This window comes from Echiichthys vipera (assembly GCF_963691815.1).
Source record: "Echiichthys vipera genome assembly, chromosome: 17".
In the NCBI taxonomy this organism is placed as follows: domain Eukaryota; kingdom Metazoa; phylum Chordata; class Actinopteri; order Perciformes; family Trachinidae; genus Echiichthys; species Echiichthys vipera.
The window spans coordinates 14632132-14651901 of record NC_139842.1 but is presented as its reverse complement, the minus strand read 5'-3'; the positions used below and the strand labels follow the sequence as shown (position 1 = coordinate 14651901).

Sequence of the window (19770 nt, the reverse complement as noted above, 5' to 3'; positions counted from 1 at the left end):
GTGGTGGGTGGTTGAAAGGGTTAGGAGATGACAAAACTTACAAACAAAGTGACCAATCAGGCAGTGTTAGACCAACAACTCTGTGTTCTGTGGGGTAAAATTTCTATTTTTGTCAATGGCTCATGAATAAACTTAAACAGGGCTGTAAGGTAAAGCTGTGAAAATATTCGGAATTAGCGTACACTCAAACTGCTATTTGTTTTTTAGGTGGGCCTGCCCCCATCCACAGCAGCATATTTTCTTAGTTTCCCTGCCTTTCCTCCTGCATACAGACTCGGGGTAGGTAATATAGGTAATACACTAACTATGGATAAGTTCCTCATACAACTTAATAATAATAATAATAATAATGGTAAGAATAATTAATTTTATTTATGGCCGTCTTTCACGTTACTCAAGGTCACCTAACTTCACCACTTCCAAATATCTGCACTATCCCTTTAAGCATCTATCACCATAATGATCACAGATGGTTATATCCAATACTGATGTGCTTCTGAGTTTACATTTACTTGAAGGTCTATTCTACCATGGAACATAATGTCAGAAGTCTGAAAGCTGAGTTTCCTAATTTAATATTATACATTTTCATATCTTATTGGAGTGAAATCCAAAATTGCACCCTAGGATGATTTTGGAAATCACCTGCACTGATTGCACCAAGTTTTATATGCAGTCCCATTTTGGTCTGTTATTTCTTTTACCTCAGTTAAACTTGATTGGATGTCAGGGGCTACACTACACTATAAAGTAGCCGGAGCCCGTCATTACTGGGTTTCCTATTTCACCACATTATTCTCCAGGACAATTGTCTCTGATCTAATCAGAACTAAATTACACAGGAGGGGTAACCAAAGTTTTGCAGTTGTGTGCCATGCTTCCTCCTTGTGTTATAAATCGTCTTCATCAGTCTTTGTTCACAGCTGTTACAATAGGCCGTTTTTCTTTTTGAAATTCAGATGCAGTTATACATAAAACACATCATGATGCTTCAGTTTCAAGATCATGGCTGACTTAGAGAGCCATAATTTATGTAATTAGTAAAACCTGAACCTTTCCTACTATGACAAGTCAAATTAAATGATTTCCTTTTTTCCTGCATGTTTTTATTTCAAGGCTTTTCGTTCTAACTTTTTATTACAGCATTTCCACCCATGCTCTAATTTTTTTCCACTTACATTTGCATTTTTAGTGCCATTTTACCATTTTTTGTTAATTCAGATATTGAATTTAACATTTTAATTCAAGCACTTCCATTTGTGTTGTCCCTTTCAGTTTTCAAAATGCCACTTCATATTCTGTTATTTCAATATCAAAATGTATTTTACTACTCATCTTCTATGCAATAATCATGGTGTTTATTGTCCTTGAGAGCGGAGTATGAACATATGCCCTCTTTCATTTTTCTGTTTTTTCCATTATTGCTTGTTCTGAGCAAGTAATCCTGAAAACACACTTCAACAGCCTCTATAGTGTGTTTTCAAGTCATTTAGCATCAGTCTGACATTTCTCTGCTTTCAGCTGTAACAGTCTCGAGTGAGTCGACTGACGTGTGTACCACATATCTAATCTTGATTTCAATGCAACCTGGAGTTTTACTGCATATGTTCTCCTCACTCCTATCTATCAGCCTCTTTGTCAGCTGCCTTGCAATTTTAGCAAAACCTGCAATTCAGTCTCAGAAAGGAAACTTTTCTTCATAAAAATACAGGATACAGAACTTGGCAAAAGGCACTTTGTAAAAATCTAAGGATTTCCCTTAAAATCCTGCAGAACATGCTGATATACTGGCAACTAAATTAAAATGGCCAATTAAGCAAAGCTGCTCCTGGAGAGCCTCTGCCCTGCATGTTTTAGGTATGTCCCTACTATAACACACCTGATCCTGAATCTAATTCTTATCTCAGATAATTAAAGCAGATCATTAAAATCTGATTTTAACGAGATAACTAAAAACATGCTATGGCTCTCTGATAGTAGAGTTGGACACTACAACAGGTAAATCATCTAATGATTGTTGCCTTGCACCTTCATCGTGTAGCACTAAATATAAACTGATTGCATCATTGTTGATGACTCTAATGGTTGGTAGAATTGGTGTGTATGTAAAATGAGCACTGGGCTTATTCTTAATCTATTCTCACATGGGCTATCAATCCAAATGTTACCCATACAGAGTCTATCTTGACCTAATAAGCGTTTAATCCTACTTTAAAAAAAGAAGGAAGTACAGCCCCCTATTGATAAAATAGTGCCACAGGAAAACAAAGTCGAAAGCATGCAGGGCTTTGTAAAAGACTTCTATGCCAAGGCCCTCATTTGATCTCTTAACCTCATGAGAGAGTATTCAAAATATATGCATTAATAAATTGATGATTTCGAACGTGCACACCAAAAAAAAGGACAGTGACCATGAATACCTTTTGTATGTAACATTTTAACTTGCTTTGGTCTTTTTCAAGGTACATTGAAACACAGACCTCATGCACCATCTGGTGGCAATCCACTGACCAAACTGAGATGGTCAAAAAGCACCAAATGCCTCCATAGATAAAGAGATCTAATAAGAAAAAAACTGTTGTTTTAGCTTTCAGGCTTCTTCTTTCTGAAGCTAAATAATGAGAGGACTCAGGACATTTTGACTTGTCTCAGCAGGAGAAGCACGGGTGTAAACAAGTGAATGCGGACTGAATTAGTATTGCAATGAACACAAGTGTAGGCTAACCAACTTTTTAATCTGTCGATTTCACTGATTTCCCGCTAGTAGTATTTGAATCAGCATCACCTGCGTCTTATCAGTGTCCCTGGTGGTCTAGTGGTTAGGATTCGGCGCTCTCACCGCCGCGGCCCGGGTTCGATTCCCGGTCAGGGAACTACCTTTTTGACTGAGAGGAGCACCTGACAGGTAGCTCCTACGCTCTCCTTAAATCACTGTGCAATACATGTTTGTAGTTCGTATTGCTGCCCATGTGTGTAGATAAACGACAATCCTTTACCTCACATTTTGAAATTGCTTTCCCGTCCTTCAGGAGGTCTTATGACCTCTAGTGGTCTAAAGCAGTTAAACAGGAGGTAGGATGAAATAATCATGTTCCCAAACTGTAACAACAAAAAAGTCCATATTGTTACAGTTAAGGTACAGTTTACATATTTTCCATTTAGCATTCGGCTAAATTCAGTAACATGTATGTGGCTGTGAACTATCCACATACATATTTTTAGCACATTTGCACTAGGTATCAATCTAGCTCATTGCCCATTTGCGCCTGTTTAACATGTACATATTTGTTGTCTTTTTTAATTATTCTGTTGGGTTCATAACTTATTCATCTATTTATTCTTAGTCGAAGTTTTCTTTCTTTTTGTCACTGTGCAATGTCTGCTATACGTGCTTTACCTTTAATTACCCCCCATTACCCCCTGGGGATACTTAAAGTTTTCTTGAAACTTCTTTCTTATCGTTTCCAACAACATAATGCATTAAATCAATCACAGGAACACATACAAGAAGCAACACATATGGATATTTCAACTTTAATTACTGATTATTAACAATTCTATAAGTAATAAGGACTCAGCCCGGCCATCCCCTGATCTAGATACAGTATCTGGTGTTCTTCAACATGGGGAATAGCAACCATGTCCCTACAGCATAATCTTTCTTTTCATGAAAAGTTAAACATACACAAACAGAATGGCCAACTGACTTACTTGGCACCCAGGCCAGTATTTCTGTAGCTTGTTTGCTACACAAGTATCAGACCGACACATGAGCAGAGACATAGACAAGCATACAGTGGGTTGGCCATTTGTGCAGGCTGTGTGCCTGGAAAGTTCAGTCTGAGTTGTACCACCACACCTGACGCTGTTAAGAAACAGTATTTATAACAGAAGGCATTTTGTTGTTTCCTGGAATCCTCCTCTTTGTCATGTAAAAAAAAGGAAATGAGAGAATGAAGGATGAAGTGTACGAGCAGGAGAAAAGGTGGGCACATTGATCTACACCAATTCAACGGTGCCACCTGCTGCCTCCAGGGCTGCTTTCAGTTTCTCTGCCTCTTCTTTGGATGTGTTGGCTCGGATTTCCTGGGGAAGAGACTCCACTAGTTTCTTAGCCTGGTGTAGTAAAGACAGAAAAAAAAGATTTAGTGAGAGGTTACACAACCTGTGAAAACAGGAACTGGAATACTGTCCTGAACCTTTATCAACACATGTACTGAAACAAATACCGATATACCATTATTGTTTAGCAGGTTATCAATGGTGTGTTGGCCTAAAATGTATATCACAGTACAAATTGGGGGGTAAAACACTGGCATGGCAACCACATGACAGCTATTACTGTACTCTAAAAGACTTGTCAAAGCTGCTCTAAAAGACTTTGGGCCTGAGGACTGAGCACTAATGTTGATGCTTACCTGCACCAGATTCAAGCCTTGGATGCAGTTCTTCACTTCCTTTATAAGTTTCACTTTTTCAGCTGCCTTTAATTCTGTCAATTTTACTGTGAAGTGAGTCTTCTCTTTCTTGATTGGCACTTCTTCCTCTTCTTGGGCCTAGTTTCACACAGAAAAAAATAAAAATAAACAAACATATATATATATATATATATATATATATAAGAAATGAGTGAACCTTGCAGTGACAACGTGTAGCTCCTGTGTCAGAGAAGTGTTGATTAAAAATTTTGAAATTGGAGTTAATGGTAGTGTTTTAGCAGATTGAGATATACAGTAACGGGCTCGGGTTATAGTGACTACTCTCTCTACTTACAGCCACAGGGGAAGCCGATGCAGCCATCGCTCCCATTGGCATCATTCCAACGTCCTGAATGTTCAGAGTTTTCTGCAACCAACAAAAGCCAGATCATCACTCAATATGAAATCACAAATGCATCACTACAGTCTATCTGACTAGGAATGCTGTGCTTCACATTCAATGTGTTAGGACTTATCAACAAACCTTGAGGAGCTCATTGAGGTCTGACACCTCTAATAAAGTGAGGCAGGCTATGTCATTGACAAGCTGCTGGATTTTGGGTGAATACTCTTTGGGGGCTCCATCTAGTTGAGGGGTGGCAATGGCGTCTGAGTGGGTGGCTGGACTGGTCTTCAGAAGTCTGAGAGCACACAAGGCTGGTGCTTCCCGCTGAAGCTGTTGCCTGGAAAATGAAAATGGATTAACAGTGGTCCTCCGAGCTCAAGATGCAAAAAACAGTGTGACCAGATATATACAAATCAGGCTAAGAGCATATGCAGTTAACATCTGGTATCTGAATGTGTCTTTATGTTTATGTGAAGTTTACAGACAATACCTCACACTGGGAACAGACTAACATTTATTTAAGGGACGCATTTTGGGAAATTTACATAATCCCAACTGTGGATAGCTTGTTTATGACATTTGATACAAACGTCATGCATGTGCATAATACATACATGTACATTAGGTGCATGTTATGATTGCTTGTGAGCCTGTGAAAAAAGGAAAGGCTGGTCTACTCGAGAGCACTTATCAGACCAAATTATTATTCTTTTTAAGCCTGATTTACATTATTTTAGGAGGCTTAAGATGTAACATAATGCAGTGATTTACAAGGAAAATGTGTAGCTAAAATATTGTGTTGATTTATTGATCACTTGACCAACAAATAATTAAGCAATTAGGCAAGCATCCCAGTTATGAGGGGTGGCTTCTTTTATGTGCCAGCAAACTATATAACCCAGATATAATAAGGTCTGGACATCAGACATTTGTGATTAAGAGTCGTGATTGAGTTGAAGTGATCAAAAACGCAATAATGTTTTTGATCTCCTATCCTACTGACCACCTTGAGTGATAGGCTGTATCCCATTTGACTCTTCATGGCGGGTGGGTTATACACACACCATGATGGAAACAAATGTATCTGTACAACAGACACTAGTATGGTGGCTGCAGCTGCACCCGGTTGGTTCCTTTACATGCAACATGTAGTTAAAGTTAAGGACCAGTGGACTGTGTGCACTGTACAAATGAAGAGATGGAGCTTGTGGTTATCGACCATCATAAACACGAATTTCCAGTCACATTAGTGTGACCTTGGCTGTCAAAAACACAGCTGCTGCTACGCGAAGGAACAAGTCAAACAACTGCTACTTTTACATTTTCACATGAATAAGAGGACAGAGTATTGCATAAGACTAAATATAGGACATTGGGTTCTGGTTAAACAGTTAAAGCCTGTACGTATGAAGTTAATGGTGGCTAAAGCTAACGTGAGCTAACATGTAACAGCCGTTTAACATGAAACTCCTTCTGGTTGCGGACTAAATACACCCTCTGTACTAACACCAGATACAGAGACACCGCCATGTTTTACAAACCAATATAACAGAAAGCAGCCATCGCCAGCCTGCCCTTGAAAGACGCAGGCTGTCAGATCCTGATACACCGTTACTGCTGCCCGGGTTACGTGACTGACTGTTGCCCGCTCGGCTGATGTTACGTACCGGTGTGTGGTCGCTGCAACCCGCAGCGCGGTCCTGAGGCAGCGTCTGGTGCAGTACATACTAACAGTAACTTGTCCCTGTATCACTCAAAAAATAAAACAAGCCTAATCTGTTAGAGCCGTGTCCCCCTTTCAGTCACTCTGGCTCAAAAGCACATGGCGTCCCGTCTGCTACTGACCTACCCGCAATGCATTGCGTGAACCGGTAGAAAGCCTACGGGAGCCCATAAGGGACAGAAGTATAACAAATAACACTAAACTGTATTCACATTGTCTTACTTATCTTAAAGCGTATATATGTATATTCAAAGTACTAATGTTAACAGTCTGCATTAATAACATACACATTTGTTTTAATGCATTTTAATACGCAGTCAAAGTTTATCCCGCGCATTTGCATACTCAATAGTACATAACTGTTATATACAATATATATATATATATATATATATATATATATAGTACATAACTGTTATATACAATATATATATATATATATATATATATATATATATATATATATATATATATATATATATATATATATATATATATATATATATATATATATATATAAAATATACAAGTATACTAATTAACACTGTATACCTATTAATACTGCATGTTTACCATACTTTATATTGTGTTGCAGTTCCTCACTATGACCACAAGATGACATTAAATACTCATGATTCTAACACATAGACACATAGACACCCTCACATACCAAATCTATAATACCACCACATTATGACATTATTCAGACACAAATGTATTGTATGAATTGTATGAATCTGCCCTGTTTTTTCTGCCTGTGTCTGTTTGTGTCCTACCTGTAAACACTGGGGAGGAGCACACAGAATCCTCTTAATCAGTTAATCTCTGCACCCATCTGCTGTCACAGTCATCCACCACCTCAAGCCTCCACCCATATGCCATTTCACAGCTAGTCTCGGTCAATCGGCGCAAGGTAAAGGGAATCCTCCGAGACATGAAAATCAAGACATAGGCTGGCAATACAAGATGACAGAGTAACATGTCCTTCCGCTTCTCTCTTACAGACCATGCTGCTGTCTCCACAGGCAGAGAGGAACTGGGAGGATCTTTGTTTAGTACTTGAAGATGTGCTGGAGGATCAGTCCCACAGGCAGTTGTTTGCCTTAGAGCTGGGCTCTGGCACTGGGCAGCATGTCATACGCTTTGCACAGAAGATGCCCTTTGTTACCTGGCAGCCATCAGACATCAACAAAGAGTCTCTGGAAAGGTTTGTGTCTTACAGAAAAGGGTTTCAAATAGTTGTTTAAGGACTATGAGTCAAGAATATAAGAAAACAGTGGTCATTCAGTGTGTGAAAATAAGCTTCATAGGCATTATTTGATTGGCATGATTTATGAGAATCTGACTCTTTAGTATACACTCACTTGCAGTATAAAGGCATACATCGCTGCAACCCATGCAAAGAATGTGCTAATGCCTGTCCTCCTGGATGCCAGCGAACCGTGGGAGAAATGGGCAGGCCTTGCCTGCAACTCTTGTGATGTTATTGTTGGAATTAACTTACTGCAATACAGCTCCTTTAAAACAGCACAGGTAGGCCTGGTTATCCAAAACAATGTCAAAGGTCATAAACACAGAACTCAAGATTGTCAAAATGTGCAAGTACATGTTTCATACATTTTTTTGCTACTTTTTTCAAGGGTGTTTTCAGTGGAGCAGGTCAGCTCCTCAGGCAAAATGGCCTTTTGATAACATATGCGGTATGTACCAACAGTCTTTAAGTTTACTATACACTTTAAAATAGCATGCTGTCATAATGTGAGTGTGAAGTACAAAAGCTGACACCTTTCCAAATCTTAAACATGTTCCAGGTGTATGGTATAAATGGCACCATTACACCAAGTTGTAATGAACACCTGGATGCAGAGCTTCGAAAAATGTGAGTGACAGTTTGTTTCCTCTAATACATCATTGCAGCAGTATGTACCAGGTGACAGGCACAGTGTAAACAGACTGACTTATTAAATGCTTGAACAGCAATCCAGAGTGGGGTCTTCCAGACATTGATGTGTTGAGACAAACTGCCTATGGGAACGGGATGCGTATGGAAAGGATGGTGAGTGACATACGGTTACTTTGTAATAACTATAACATAGCTTTTTGAAACTGTATTGTTTTTCATTTCCAGATTGAGATGGAAGAATACTATAAATGCCTCATCTTTAGAAAACTTTAAGGAAGCCAAACTGCACAAAGAAGAAAAACAACATTTCTTTTTTTGTATACTTATGCAAAGGTTACATGCCCAATCCTGGTCCTGGAGGGCCACTGTCCTGCATGTTTTAGGTTTCTCTCTGCTCCAACACACCTGAATCTAATGATGTGCTCGTTATCAAGCAGCTGAAGCTCGTCACAGGTTTGAAAGTTGTTAGACTCAAGCGTGTTAGATCAGGGAGAAACCTAAAACATGCAGGACAGTGGCCCTCCAGGACCAGGATTGGGCACCCCTGTGTTAATTTAAAGCACATTTCAAATGACTGTTCAGTCTAATGTTACGGCCTTTACCCTTCTTATTGAAACATGTATGCATGTGACATGGAACACTGCATTTACACTAATTAAAGTTGTCTTACCATACATCTTTCTTTCCTAATCATGTTGAAAGTTACAGAAAGAATCTGAGATGAAGCAAGTGGACAATAAGAACCAGATATTTATTAAATATAATTTTAAAATTACTTTAAAAGTCAGATAGATCAGTATGATGGAACAAAGAAATTCACAGATGGAAACGGAAGGGTTACAGAAATCACTGATTGGGTGTGTGATGCATACATACATGCAGCACATAGTATTTGCTCTGCAAGCATTTCCACATTTCTGGAGAGCCAAGTACACTTCAGAGAAGAGTTCACACACGCACTTACTATATAATTATTCTCATCTCTTACCACTAAATGCACTCGGGATAAGGTCCTATGCTTCGGTCAGTCTTGCCTTGTGATGATCCTTTATTATTAGCAACACAAATCATTTTAATAAAGAAATGTCGGATGCTATAAAAGCTGCTGTACTGCTCTAGTATGTATATTTTATGGTCACTTGTGTCATTTAAACGAGGTAAAAAGTGAATTTATAGAGGACTCAACAACCACCTAGCTAATTTTCTAACATTCCTCCCATAATGTAAAATCCCTGTTATGTATGCTTGATATCCCAAGCAGTGCACAACAAAGAAATCCCAAAAGATGACCTAGTCTTTGTGTGCATGAGAAGGGATTGAACTGGAAACTGCAGCCAGAATAGCAAGCTGTGAACCTGATGGATATGTTAGTGCCATTTATTTCAGGCCTTGGACTGTGCTATACCTCTCTAGACATCATTCTTTATCCAACCACCAACATATTCAGTCTCTCAAGAATTCACGTCTGTTCCCGGAAACAATGACAATTTAACATGCAAATTCTGCTTTAGAAAAATATGAGACAAATGATGGTTATGTCTTGTCTTTTTTTGTCCTCAATTATTATGATATTTTCTCAATCATTATTTTTTACTTTAATACCATTGACTACATCTGAGCTTCAGTTATTCATTTAATAAGGAAATACTACATACATATGAGCTAGAAAGAGGAAGGAAGAGGGTGACAGTGTGGGTTATGGTAAGCTCTCTTGCAGCATTCCCATACTTTCGAGGGGAAGCGGAAAGAAAAGAGAGGGAGTTCTGCAACATCATCACAATATTTTACATTGCCACAACATCACAGCAAGGTGGAAGGTGGGAGGCGTGTGTTTCCAGAGGGCAGAGAGTCTGGAGAGTGAAGGGAAAGAACAAAGGAGAGGGTGTAGTGTGTCAGACCCTGCAGCATGCAGGCTTTCAGTCGAAGGAGATGAGTTGTGCCTCTGCACTGCCGGGCGCAGCCTGATGGACCTGCTGATGCTGATGATGCTGCTGCTGCTGCTGCTGCTGCTGTTGCTGCTGTTGCTGCTGCGGGCCACCAGGGGGAGCCACCTAACAAGTAAATATGGTCAGGGTAAAATAGGATTATTAGTGAGAAATGGATTAAGATTGAAATAACCTGAAAAGTTAAACATGGTAATAAATCATTAATGTAGAGCTTCTTGCGATGGCTGGCTAGTTAGCTAGCTTGCTAATTCTATCGTGCTACACTGGTTACAGAATATGGGGCAACCAAAGCTGTCTCCATCTGATGACAGCAACGTGCTTTCCTACACTGTCACAAGAATGTGTGGATGAAGAATTAAGTTAATGCATTTTACTCATCTAGCAACGAGCTGGCTAGTTAGCTAGCAGTTAAAATTGGTGGTTGCTGCTCCAATGCACTTACATCACTCAAGTTCTTTCTGTGTTGAGAGTGCCTAATCTGAAATAGGAGCTAAAAAGTCGCTGAAAAACAGTGTTCTAAAATCTATGATCACTTCTAGTTCTTGAAGTGCGGACACAATTCAAAAGGGGGTTCTTAGAACTATGAAAAAGTTCCTCCTATCTGAAAAACCTTAATTCAAAACAGTGTATTGCAAACTCTCTACAAGATTTTCTTACTGCTAAAACCTGGTGGCAAAGTTAAAAATGATAAAAGTGGCTGACCTGTTGGTACATGGGCGGCTGGCCTGGCATGTACTGCTGTTGGGGGGGCATATTGGGGTCCTGTCCGGGCAATGCTGAAATCATGTTCTGCATGTTGTATGGCTGGTAGCCCATGTAACCCATACCATTGGTGGGGGCAGGCTGGGACATGGGGGGCATACTCTGGGCCTGAGAGACCACATTCTGCACAGAACAACAGGACAACAGTTAGTGGGCTATTATTTCTTTTTAAATACTTTGGTGGTACAGTGATCAGAAAATTAAAATGTGAGTCAATCAGACCTGGTATCCCTGTGTGGTTGTGGGCTGATAGTTGGAGTAGGGTGGACTAGTATTGGGTGGAGCTTGACCAGGAGGAGGAGCAGGCTGCCCATTAGTTCCTGCAGTCTGGTACATATACGCATTAACCATATTGGGATCTGGATGAAGAGAGGATAATCAGTCAGTCACACACAGGGCCACACTTGATTGAAAACATTTAAGTATCATGTGAAACGTATATTATATTGAAGTAGGGAAATTAAACATGGTAGATTTTCTAATTCTAGAGCTATCAAAGGTATGTCTTCTCACCTGGGGCAGCATTTGGCATCGCCTGGTACTGTGGTGGTGCAGTCTGCCCAGGCTGGTTCATATAGATGTTGTGCATAGGTGAACCCTCCACAGAACCAGCAGGGCTGAAGGTGCCTGGGTAACTGGGTGGAGCACCAGGCTGGTACACCACCCCTCCTGCCACATTGGGGGGCAAAGACTGCATCTGCGCAACAACACATACATATATCATCAGACATTTATTCCCAAAGACTTAGGTAAAACTAGTGTCTGAATCTCCAATCCCAATGACGTATGCAGCGTATACCTGGGCGTAGGGAAGAGAGAAAGCAGGCATTTGGGCTCTCATCTGGATCGTGTGCTTCTGCTGCTCCAGACGCATCTGCCTCTCCTTCTCCTGCTCTTGGAGGCGCTGGATTGCCAGCTGTCGTTGCATCTCTAAGTACTCCTGCAGTTCAAAGATTTTAACGTTTGTGAGCATGGTCATGAATAGTGTATCTAATCAATATGTGCATTTTCAGTGGGGTCAGTTATTACCTGTTTCTTCTGCCTCATGATCTCCAGTTTCTGCGCCAGCTGGATCTGCCTCTGTCGCTCTGCTTCCTCAGCGGCCCGACGCAGCTTCTCTCTGTGTTCGTCCCGAAGGGCGTTTAGGGCTGCCCGAGCATCACGCACTTGAGCCAACTTGTCCTGCAGCCCCTCATAGTACACTGCAGACGAGACATGTGATGTGATAGTTCAGAGACTGGACACGCAGGGGGACAGAAATGCATCGGTGCACTCAACACTCACATCGCTTCTCATCCAGCTGGTTGAGGATGTCCAGCAGCTGTGGATGCATGTTGTTAATAGACTGGAAGAGTGAGAGCACAGCACTGTCGTTGGTGATGCTGCGCCCACGCATGTGGTTGCTCTTCATGCGGTTAAGGAAGGTTGTGACGGCATTCTGCAGAGCCTTCAGAAACTGCTCATGGTTCTCCTCCGACTCCCCGTTCTGGTACTGCTGCTGAAGGCGGGGACAAGAGGAAAGCAAAAATGGAAAGTCATTTATAGTCTGCACACTCCAGTTAGGCTACAAAGAAATACTACTTTCAGCATCTGCATCTCAGCACAAAGTTTTAACATACCTCCACTATGCTGACTGGCTGCACAGGGACATGACTTTCCACTGGCTGACTGATTGGTGGTGGAAGCGGCTCAGCCAACGGCACAGGGGCAGGGGCTGAGGGTGTGGGACTCTTGCGAGCCTCTTCTTGTTTCTTCTCCCAGTATGTTCTGTTCAGGTAACGGGCCAGCTGGAATAATGTGAAATATAAACAGTATTATAAGCATGATGTAAGAGTCCCATTGTTCTATCTGAATGCAGGTATTGAAGAAGACAAGGACACCGCATGTACCTCAGGGTCTACATCTTCAGCTGATGGAGCAGAGCAGTTCTGGAGAAAGAGAGAAAGAGAGTGAGCTTTCAATAGTTTGCACAATAATCAGACAGTGGAACCTTGTTTTAATCATAAAGAGAAAGGCAGCGTGAGAAGAAGTCTTACCACAGGGGGAGTGTAGAGGGTGCTGACTGGTGGTGCAGAGGAAGTCACTGGAGTGGGATCAGCTTTGGGATACATTGAGTAGGAGTTCTTGTGTCTCTGTAAGTACACATACAGGTATGTATCATAAATAAAGCAGACATTAAAAATATGACATAACATTTCAGCTGTGCAACCCACCATCCGCTCCTTCTCCTCAGCCTCGCTTTGGGAGAGGGCAATGGCCAGTTGCAGCTCCTCCTCCTCCTGCAGTGCTGCTTCATCTCTCTTGGGGGGCATCTGGTGAGAGAGCAGAGCAATGGTGAGATCCAGAAACAGCCCACAAACTCCTTCAATGTATGGATCAAAATAAATTGTCCAATAAAGAGCATGGTAACACCAAGAAGATCATTAAAATACACAACTATTTGACGGTCTCCTATTGGTATTTTGTCCTTTAATTGTCCTATAGACGTCATCAACAAAATGCTTTAAAACCGTCATCAGCCATCTCATTTTCTACTTTTAAAAGATTTAATTGTCACATATACATTTTAGTACGTATGAAATGTTGGTACACACTTCTACCTGGGACTGCTGGGACAGCGGGCTGGTCAGGTACTCAGGAGGCAGCTCGGCAGTGCCAGGGGCGGGGGATTTCCCTTCAGCTTTCCTAAGAGGAGGAGAGAGGGAGGGGTGGCTGGTAAAGAAAAAGGGATCAGGGAGGATAAACAACCATGTCAATCAGAGGATACCTTGCTGCTTGAGCCACCAAGATCTCTCAAAAAAAATCCCAGCATAATACAAGAAAGTGCATACCTATATTAATGCAGCAAAATCTTCCACATTTGCCATTATAATAAAAATACATTTTCAAAAGTTTTTGATGAGACCCTGGTATCCCAGTTTGAATTGGATCTGAATTAAAACACATATACTTACGCTGAGAAATGTTAAGGCTCTAAGGTTTAACAGTGCAAAATTTCATGTTGTTACAGAACTATTTAAAATCTATTTTTGCAGCATTATATACTTTGTCTGGGTCCAGACCTTAGACAATTCTGTCTGATATCAGGATGGTATAAACTAAGATTACTGAAACAAAGTGTTCTTAAATTAAAGTCATTTTTGTCATACAAACTGAAGAGTTTAGGCAATAAAAAACAACCTTTTTTTCTACAAAAATCCACTCAAAATGGAATATAACACATGGTTAATTGTGAACAAAGATGACAGACAACACACGTCCTTAATCTTTTTAAATATTTTACGCTAAACCAAGAAGCTATAGAAGGTAATGGTGATAAGGATCAAAACGTGATCTAAAACCAATGCATTCAAATGTATACACAGCATAATTTGAGCAACAGCAACCATACTTCACACTCTCAAGACTGAAAATTCAAAGTCCAGATCTGGGGACTCACTTGTTCAGCAGCTCAAAGCAAGGCTCACACACACGCACTTCCTTCTCTATGCCAAATTTGGGAATGGTGGAATACTTAGACGAACACTTGCCACAGAAAATCTGGCCGCAGGCTCGACAATGGTGCTGAAAAAGAACGGGAAAGAGGTAAACTTCCGCACATGCGCTATTCTCACACACACAGACACACACACACAAACACACACACTGTTGTAACTGAATGAAGGGAACCATAAAATCTCCAAGTGCCCTAGTTTCAGGAAAGCCCAGCCTACCTTCCTTGTCATAACTCCAAACTGGACTCTGCACCGGTGGCACTCCTCAGCATCAACCCAGTCTGGGGCCTGGACAAAGCAGATAGACATCACATATTACTACAGATATGGACACTGAAGCTTTGTGTACTAAATGTCATCGTCTCTCCTAAATAGTTCAGTGAACTTTGTTGTTTGTATTATGGCTGGGTGATTAGACGAACATAATGGCTATCTGTGATTGGCGGGGCACATTGCTGGTTGCGTTTGCAGCTATTTTTGTCATTTTATTTTGCTAATTCAACGGTCTACCCCCAAAGTATGCGTGCAAGCTGCTGCTCAGCGGGCAGAGGGCAACAGCAGGGAAAGAAAGTGTTTAGAGCTGGCATATTTGCTAATTATCGTTTAATTCCACGCCAGAATTGATGGTTTTTGGAACAATGGAAAGACTAACTAAAGAGAGTTTTACCACACACACACACACACACCTGCACAAATATATTGGCAATTGCCGGTTCACGTTGGCCGGATGTAAAAAACTGTAACTGATCACCCCACCCACACAACTCATGCCGATTCTATAGTGAAACAAGAAAAACACAATGTCTCACTCTCTCAGCTGCAAACATCGCATCACTCTCCTTGAACTCAGGGAACACATGACCTATGACAAAGAAAAGAAAAAACAGAGCTGTTAAAAAGACAGTATGATATTTACTTGTAGCTAAAACAGGGATGGGAAACATTTATCTGGGAAATTTTAGTTTCAGAGATCATTATGCTTCCTTTCAGGCAAATCAGTTAAAGTAAAATACAGCATGTGTCCACTTACCTTCCACTTTCATGATCTGATAGGTGTCTTGGACCACTTTATATTTGGGTTCGTTGCGGAAGGCATGCGCCCAGGCCTGGATCAGGTAAAGGATCTTGTTTCTGACATTTGGTTCCGTCTGTTTCTGGTGGTCAAAGAACCACACAGTGAAATAGAAAGTCTCTACACCTTTAAATCCCTCTTGTGTATAAATTCTACATTTCTCTCATCACAGAACATTGCTACAACTGAGCTCTTCAAACACGATCTGAATCAAACAACATTGTGTTTTGTGACAAGAACTGAGGTGGGAAGTCCCTTGTTTTGGTCTGAAAAAAAAACCCTCCTTGTCACACGGCTATGACATAATCAGGAAGTGGGTACAAGCATTGGCTACTGCAGGAGCTTGCGTCACATGATACAGCGAAGATCCAATCAAATATTGCTAGCTCACGCTGTAATGCAGCCAGCAGCCTGAAGTGAAACAAAATATGGTCAGACAAATCACCCTGTCTTTGTGGCAGGGCAAAAACAATGTACCCAAACCCTCCACCAATGCTTACATAATATATAGTTGCAGATATTATTTATGTGGATTAGAGGTGAAACAGTATGACAATTGATTAATCGTTTCAGACATTTATCAGCCAAAAATGTCAAATATTCACTATTTCCAGCATCTTAAATAGAAGAATTTGCTGCTTTTCTCTGTTTTGTAATATTGTAAAATGAACATCTTTGTATTTTGGACTGAAGATGTGATTCACATGAACTGATAATAAAATAATTTTTAGTTGGAGCCCTAAAACCTGACTTCAGTTCACCTTTTTCAGTGAAGTCAACTGAGGTCAGAAATATTTGAAAGAAGCAGATTGCGTGAGCAGGATTACACAATTCTAGAAATTAAAAGAATAAGGGTCACCTTGAGTAAATCTTTCAGTTCTTCCATAGTTTGTTTACTCGCCACCTCATCGTGGACTGTCTGGCCGCAGTTTTTCACCACTGACTCCAGGACCTGAAGGGTGAGGTCACATAATCATTCAAAATGCCAACTACACACATTTCACCAAAGCAGCTTTCTTTCAGAAGAAATCGGAATAATGTGACAATACAGCACACTAACACACAAAAAATAGGCCATATAGACCACTTCACACATTCCTTACCTCAAGTGCGTAGAGGGCCACGTGGGGATTTTTGTCATTCAGCTTCTTCTTAATGGCCCCAATGGCATATTTAGCTCTGCAAAGACAAAAACAAATATTGCTTAAATTAAGTCAGTGAAGAACGCAAAAGACTACTCTAATGAGCTATTTTCAACTCCAGCAGCTGATCATATGAATGGGTAGGAAAGTTTGCAGAATCACTCACTGTGCGTCTCCTTGTCGAATGAGATCACAGATCTGCAGGATGGATTCCCAGTCAGTTTCCAGGAGCAGCTGACTGGTGGCTTTATCTGCAATTGGTACATATGGTTAAAACTGCAGTCTAATACAACACTCCTCCTGCAATAAAGCCTACCTTCATGTAGGTTCTTATATTCAGGGTTTTGTTTAAACTGTTTCAGAGAGGTGTTGAATCAACTTTATGGTCATTTTGGAGGCTGAATGTGATGTTGAATTACCACATAATGCTGGCAAAAGAATGTATCTATACATACTTGATGTTTTCTCATTGAGAATTGGTATACAGTAATTACTGTGGCATTAAAAATAACAGGCATTCTGTTGCCAGAGGGATAATTGAACTACCGGTACTTCCTTTTTTATGAAGAAACACATTCAACTTTGATACATTTGTATACTGCGATTAGAAACAGATATCATCTGGGATTTCACTTTTTTTCATTCTAACAATTTTCTATAAATACTGTCTTTGCGTTGTTGTTCCTACAGTTAACACAACTCATTTAACTGTTTTACTTCCAATCACTTATTCCATAGGGGCTATGACATTTGACTTTGCCAAAGTGGGCAACTGCCTCAGACCCCCAGGGCCCCTCGCTTCACTGGTTGGCAATTGGTTTGTGGTAATAATTGTATCTTTAGGAATATGGAAATATGCACAACTGTGCTACACTATCCACTGACATGATAAGGACTTTAAAGGTAGGTTTTGCTTTGTACCTAATCTTGAAGCTCTGTGTTAATATCAAGCCTAGTTTTAGGAACTTCATTGCATAAGTCAGTACTGTGTTTACATAGCGGACATTTCTAAATGTCTATGTTTCAATTGACCACACCGCAGCAGAAAGTACCACACAACAAATGTGTTGCTTTCTGCGTGTAAGGTTTGTAAAAGCCAGATTAAATACAACAGCGATACTACCAATCTTTCTTTCAATGATTTTGAAGAAATGTTGGTTGCACTCCATTTTTGTTAAATATTTTTTCTCTACTGTTTATATTGAACATGACTAAACAAGTAGCAGATGAGTAGATGGTTGCTCAGCTAGCTTTTCTGCAGGTTGTATGAACAGTGGTTTCACCTGTTGCTTCTGTTTTCATTTTCAAACTAAAAAAAATCATTGAAAAGAGAATTCCACCCGCAAGAAATTGTTAAATGTTGTATTGTAAGTGAATAGGCATGTCCTGCAGTTGCACTTCATTTTCAAAATAAAAAGGGAAATGTTTTACCATTAACCGTTGTTTACTTGTTTGTTTCCATAAATACTCTGTCCCTCATTCCCTTACAAGAAAAACTTATAGGAATCCTCACCTGCACTGTCCAGTATACAGGTATTATTTACTTGGCAAAAAAGGTCACTGTATGGCTTTCAGGTAATTGAGTCGTATTGTTCTAGAAGAGCCAAACGTCGTCCTTGAATCGTATCAGAACCACAGAAAACGATACGTATCGTATAGTTTTAAAAACGCATTGTTACACCCATGATAATCAACACCCTAACATTACCATTGCCAGCTCTATTTTAATGGAAATGTGTCTAATTCAAGGCCTAACGTTAGATAAGCAGCTAGCTAATCAACCTGTTGTGGATTAAAATACAAACTTAAGACAACACTAAAAATCACAAAATGACAATGTTGTGATTTACTGCCTAGCTTTCACGGGCAGCCGAGACATGATGTCACCAGTAAGAGGATACGGTAGCGTTAACATTATTACGGATTCACTGAGCTAACAGTAAGATATTATCGTATGTGAAGCTGATATGAAAAAAGAAACTCAACAGCCTAGTGTACAACTTTAGCTAATAGCACGTCAGATAACACAAGGCTATGGTACCGTCGCTTTTATTAGACTTAGAGGGGAAAATAACGGACAAATAAGATTGTATTCGCTACTTAGCTACTTAGTCTGGTTGCTAATTTAACTGACCCTATCTGGGCTTCCAAACAATAGCTTGGAGATTGTTAGCAGGCCAAAAGGATCTGGCCCAACTGAGAGCCACAGCCCCGTCTGTCACAACAATACGCTGGAAAAACATCGCACTTTGACTCACAGTTGGCTAATAAACCACTAACTTAACCTAATGTGTTGATAACTTACCCAGAAGCCTCTCAAATGTACCTCCACCTTTCCCCATGTTAGACTCAAAAGTCTCAAAGAAGTAGCCGTCGAGTCGTGTTGTTTTAGTGAACGGATCCTGATATTTTCACCGTTGAGGTTAGCCTGTTAGCTTCTCTGTTAGCCACGGAGCACAGCTGTACGGCTCTTCCTACTTCCCGCTTCCGCCGTAGAGACAGCAACATGGAGGAGCGCGCGCCCTCTAGCGGCGGATAAATGCAACGACAAGTGCACTTTTTAATTTTTTTTTTTACACAATATAAATGTTGTCGACAGAAGTGGAAGAAAGTACATTTACAGTATATTTCTGCTACTTTTAAATAATCGGCATCGACCAACACATGAGTCGATGATCATGAAGGCACATCTGCAGGTTGGTTGATTAAACAATGCTTTTATTACTATCATTACCGTTATTCATTTTTTCAAACACTTAGATTACGATATTTGCCTTGTGACAGTTACACACACAAACAAAAAACATGCTTCAGGACTGTTTTGGGAAGATGCGTAAAATGTTTTGAGCCTCGTACTATTACAATTATTCACTATCATGAAAAAAATAATTTAAGAAATAAAGT

At 40.3% G+C, this 19770-nt stretch overlaps 3 protein-coding genes across 11 annotated transcripts; 1 reads left to right on the top strand and 2 right to left on the bottom strand.

Moving 5' to 3' along the window:
• Positions 1-3541: 3541 nt before the first annotated feature.
• On the bottom strand, positions 3542-6630 carry mrpl12 (mitochondrial ribosomal protein L12). The gene is made up of 5 exons (XM_083930551.1): positions 6492-6630; positions 4963-5161; positions 4774-4845; positions 4419-4556; positions 3542-4116 (listed from the first exon to the last, which is right to left on the bottom strand). The coding sequence occupies exons 1-5, from the start codon at positions 6548-6550 to the stop codon at positions 4000-4002; spliced, it is 585 nt and encodes a 194-aa protein (XP_083786677.1). The 5' UTR covers positions 6551-6630; the 3' UTR covers positions 3542-3999.
• Positions 6631-7554: 924 nt separating this feature from the next.
• LOC310960084 (methyltransferase-like 26 B) lies at positions 7555-8723 on the top strand (the record flags this gene model as incomplete). Its single annotated transcript, XM_083931687.1, has 6 exons — positions 7555-7754; positions 7918-8080; positions 8188-8247; positions 8359-8426; positions 8525-8603; positions 8676-8723. 6 exons carry the CDS (start codon positions 7555-7557, stop codon positions 8721-8723), a joined length of 618 nt encoding a protein of 205 aa, XP_083787813.1.
• A 459-nt stretch (positions 8724-9182) lies between these two features.
• Positions 9183-19308, bottom strand: hgs (hepatocyte growth factor-regulated tyrosine kinase substrate). Of its 9 annotated transcripts, none has more exons than XM_083930816.1 (20): positions 19172-19308; positions 17033-17117; positions 16828-16903; positions 16584-16676; positions 15683-15806; positions 15462-15514; positions 14872-14940; positions 14598-14722; positions 13753-13870; positions 13372-13470; positions 13195-13290; positions 13048-13086; positions 12778-12945; positions 12443-12656; positions 12188-12360; positions 11958-12098; positions 11672-11855; positions 11381-11517; positions 11099-11281; positions 9183-10501 (listed from the first exon to the last, which is right to left on the bottom strand). In XM_083930816.1, the coding sequence occupies exons 1-20, from the start codon at positions 19206-19208 to the stop codon at positions 10367-10369; spliced, it is 2349 nt and encodes a 782-aa protein (XP_083786942.1). In that variant the 5' UTR covers positions 19209-19308; the 3' UTR covers positions 9183-10366. The 9 variants fall into 9 exon arrangements, with proteins under 9 accessions (XP_083786942.1, XP_083786943.1, XP_083786944.1 ...); XM_083930817.1 differs by having other exon boundaries at positions 12443-12653; XM_083930818.1 differs by having other exon boundaries at positions 13759-13870.
• Between the last annotated feature and the right edge of the window lie 462 nt (positions 19309-19770).

Coding starts and splice junctions, on each gene's coding strand:
- mrpl12 (XM_083930551.1), bottom strand. CDS start 6,550: ATGTACTGCACCAGACGCTGCCTCAGGACCGCGCTGCGGGTTGCAGCG. Junction 5,162..6,491: donor GTTGCAGCGACCACACACCG/GTACGTAACATC, acceptor TTCATTTTCCAG/GCAACAGCTTCAGCGGGAAG. Junction 4,117..4,418: donor AAGGCTTGAATCTGGTGCAG/GTAAGCATCAAC, acceptor TTACTACACCAG/GCTAAGAAACTAGTGGAGTC.
- hgs (XM_083930815.1), bottom strand. CDS start 19,208: ATGGGGAAAGGTGGAGGTACATTTGAGAGGCTTCTGG. Junction 14,941..15,461: donor CGATGTTTGCAGCTGAGAGA/GTGAGACATTGT, acceptor TGCTTTGTCCAG/GCCCCAGACTGGGTTGATGC. Junction 12,657..12,777: donor AGCCAGTCAGCATAGTGGAG/GTATGTTAAAAC, acceptor CCCCGCCTTCAG/CAGCAGTACCAGAACGGGGA.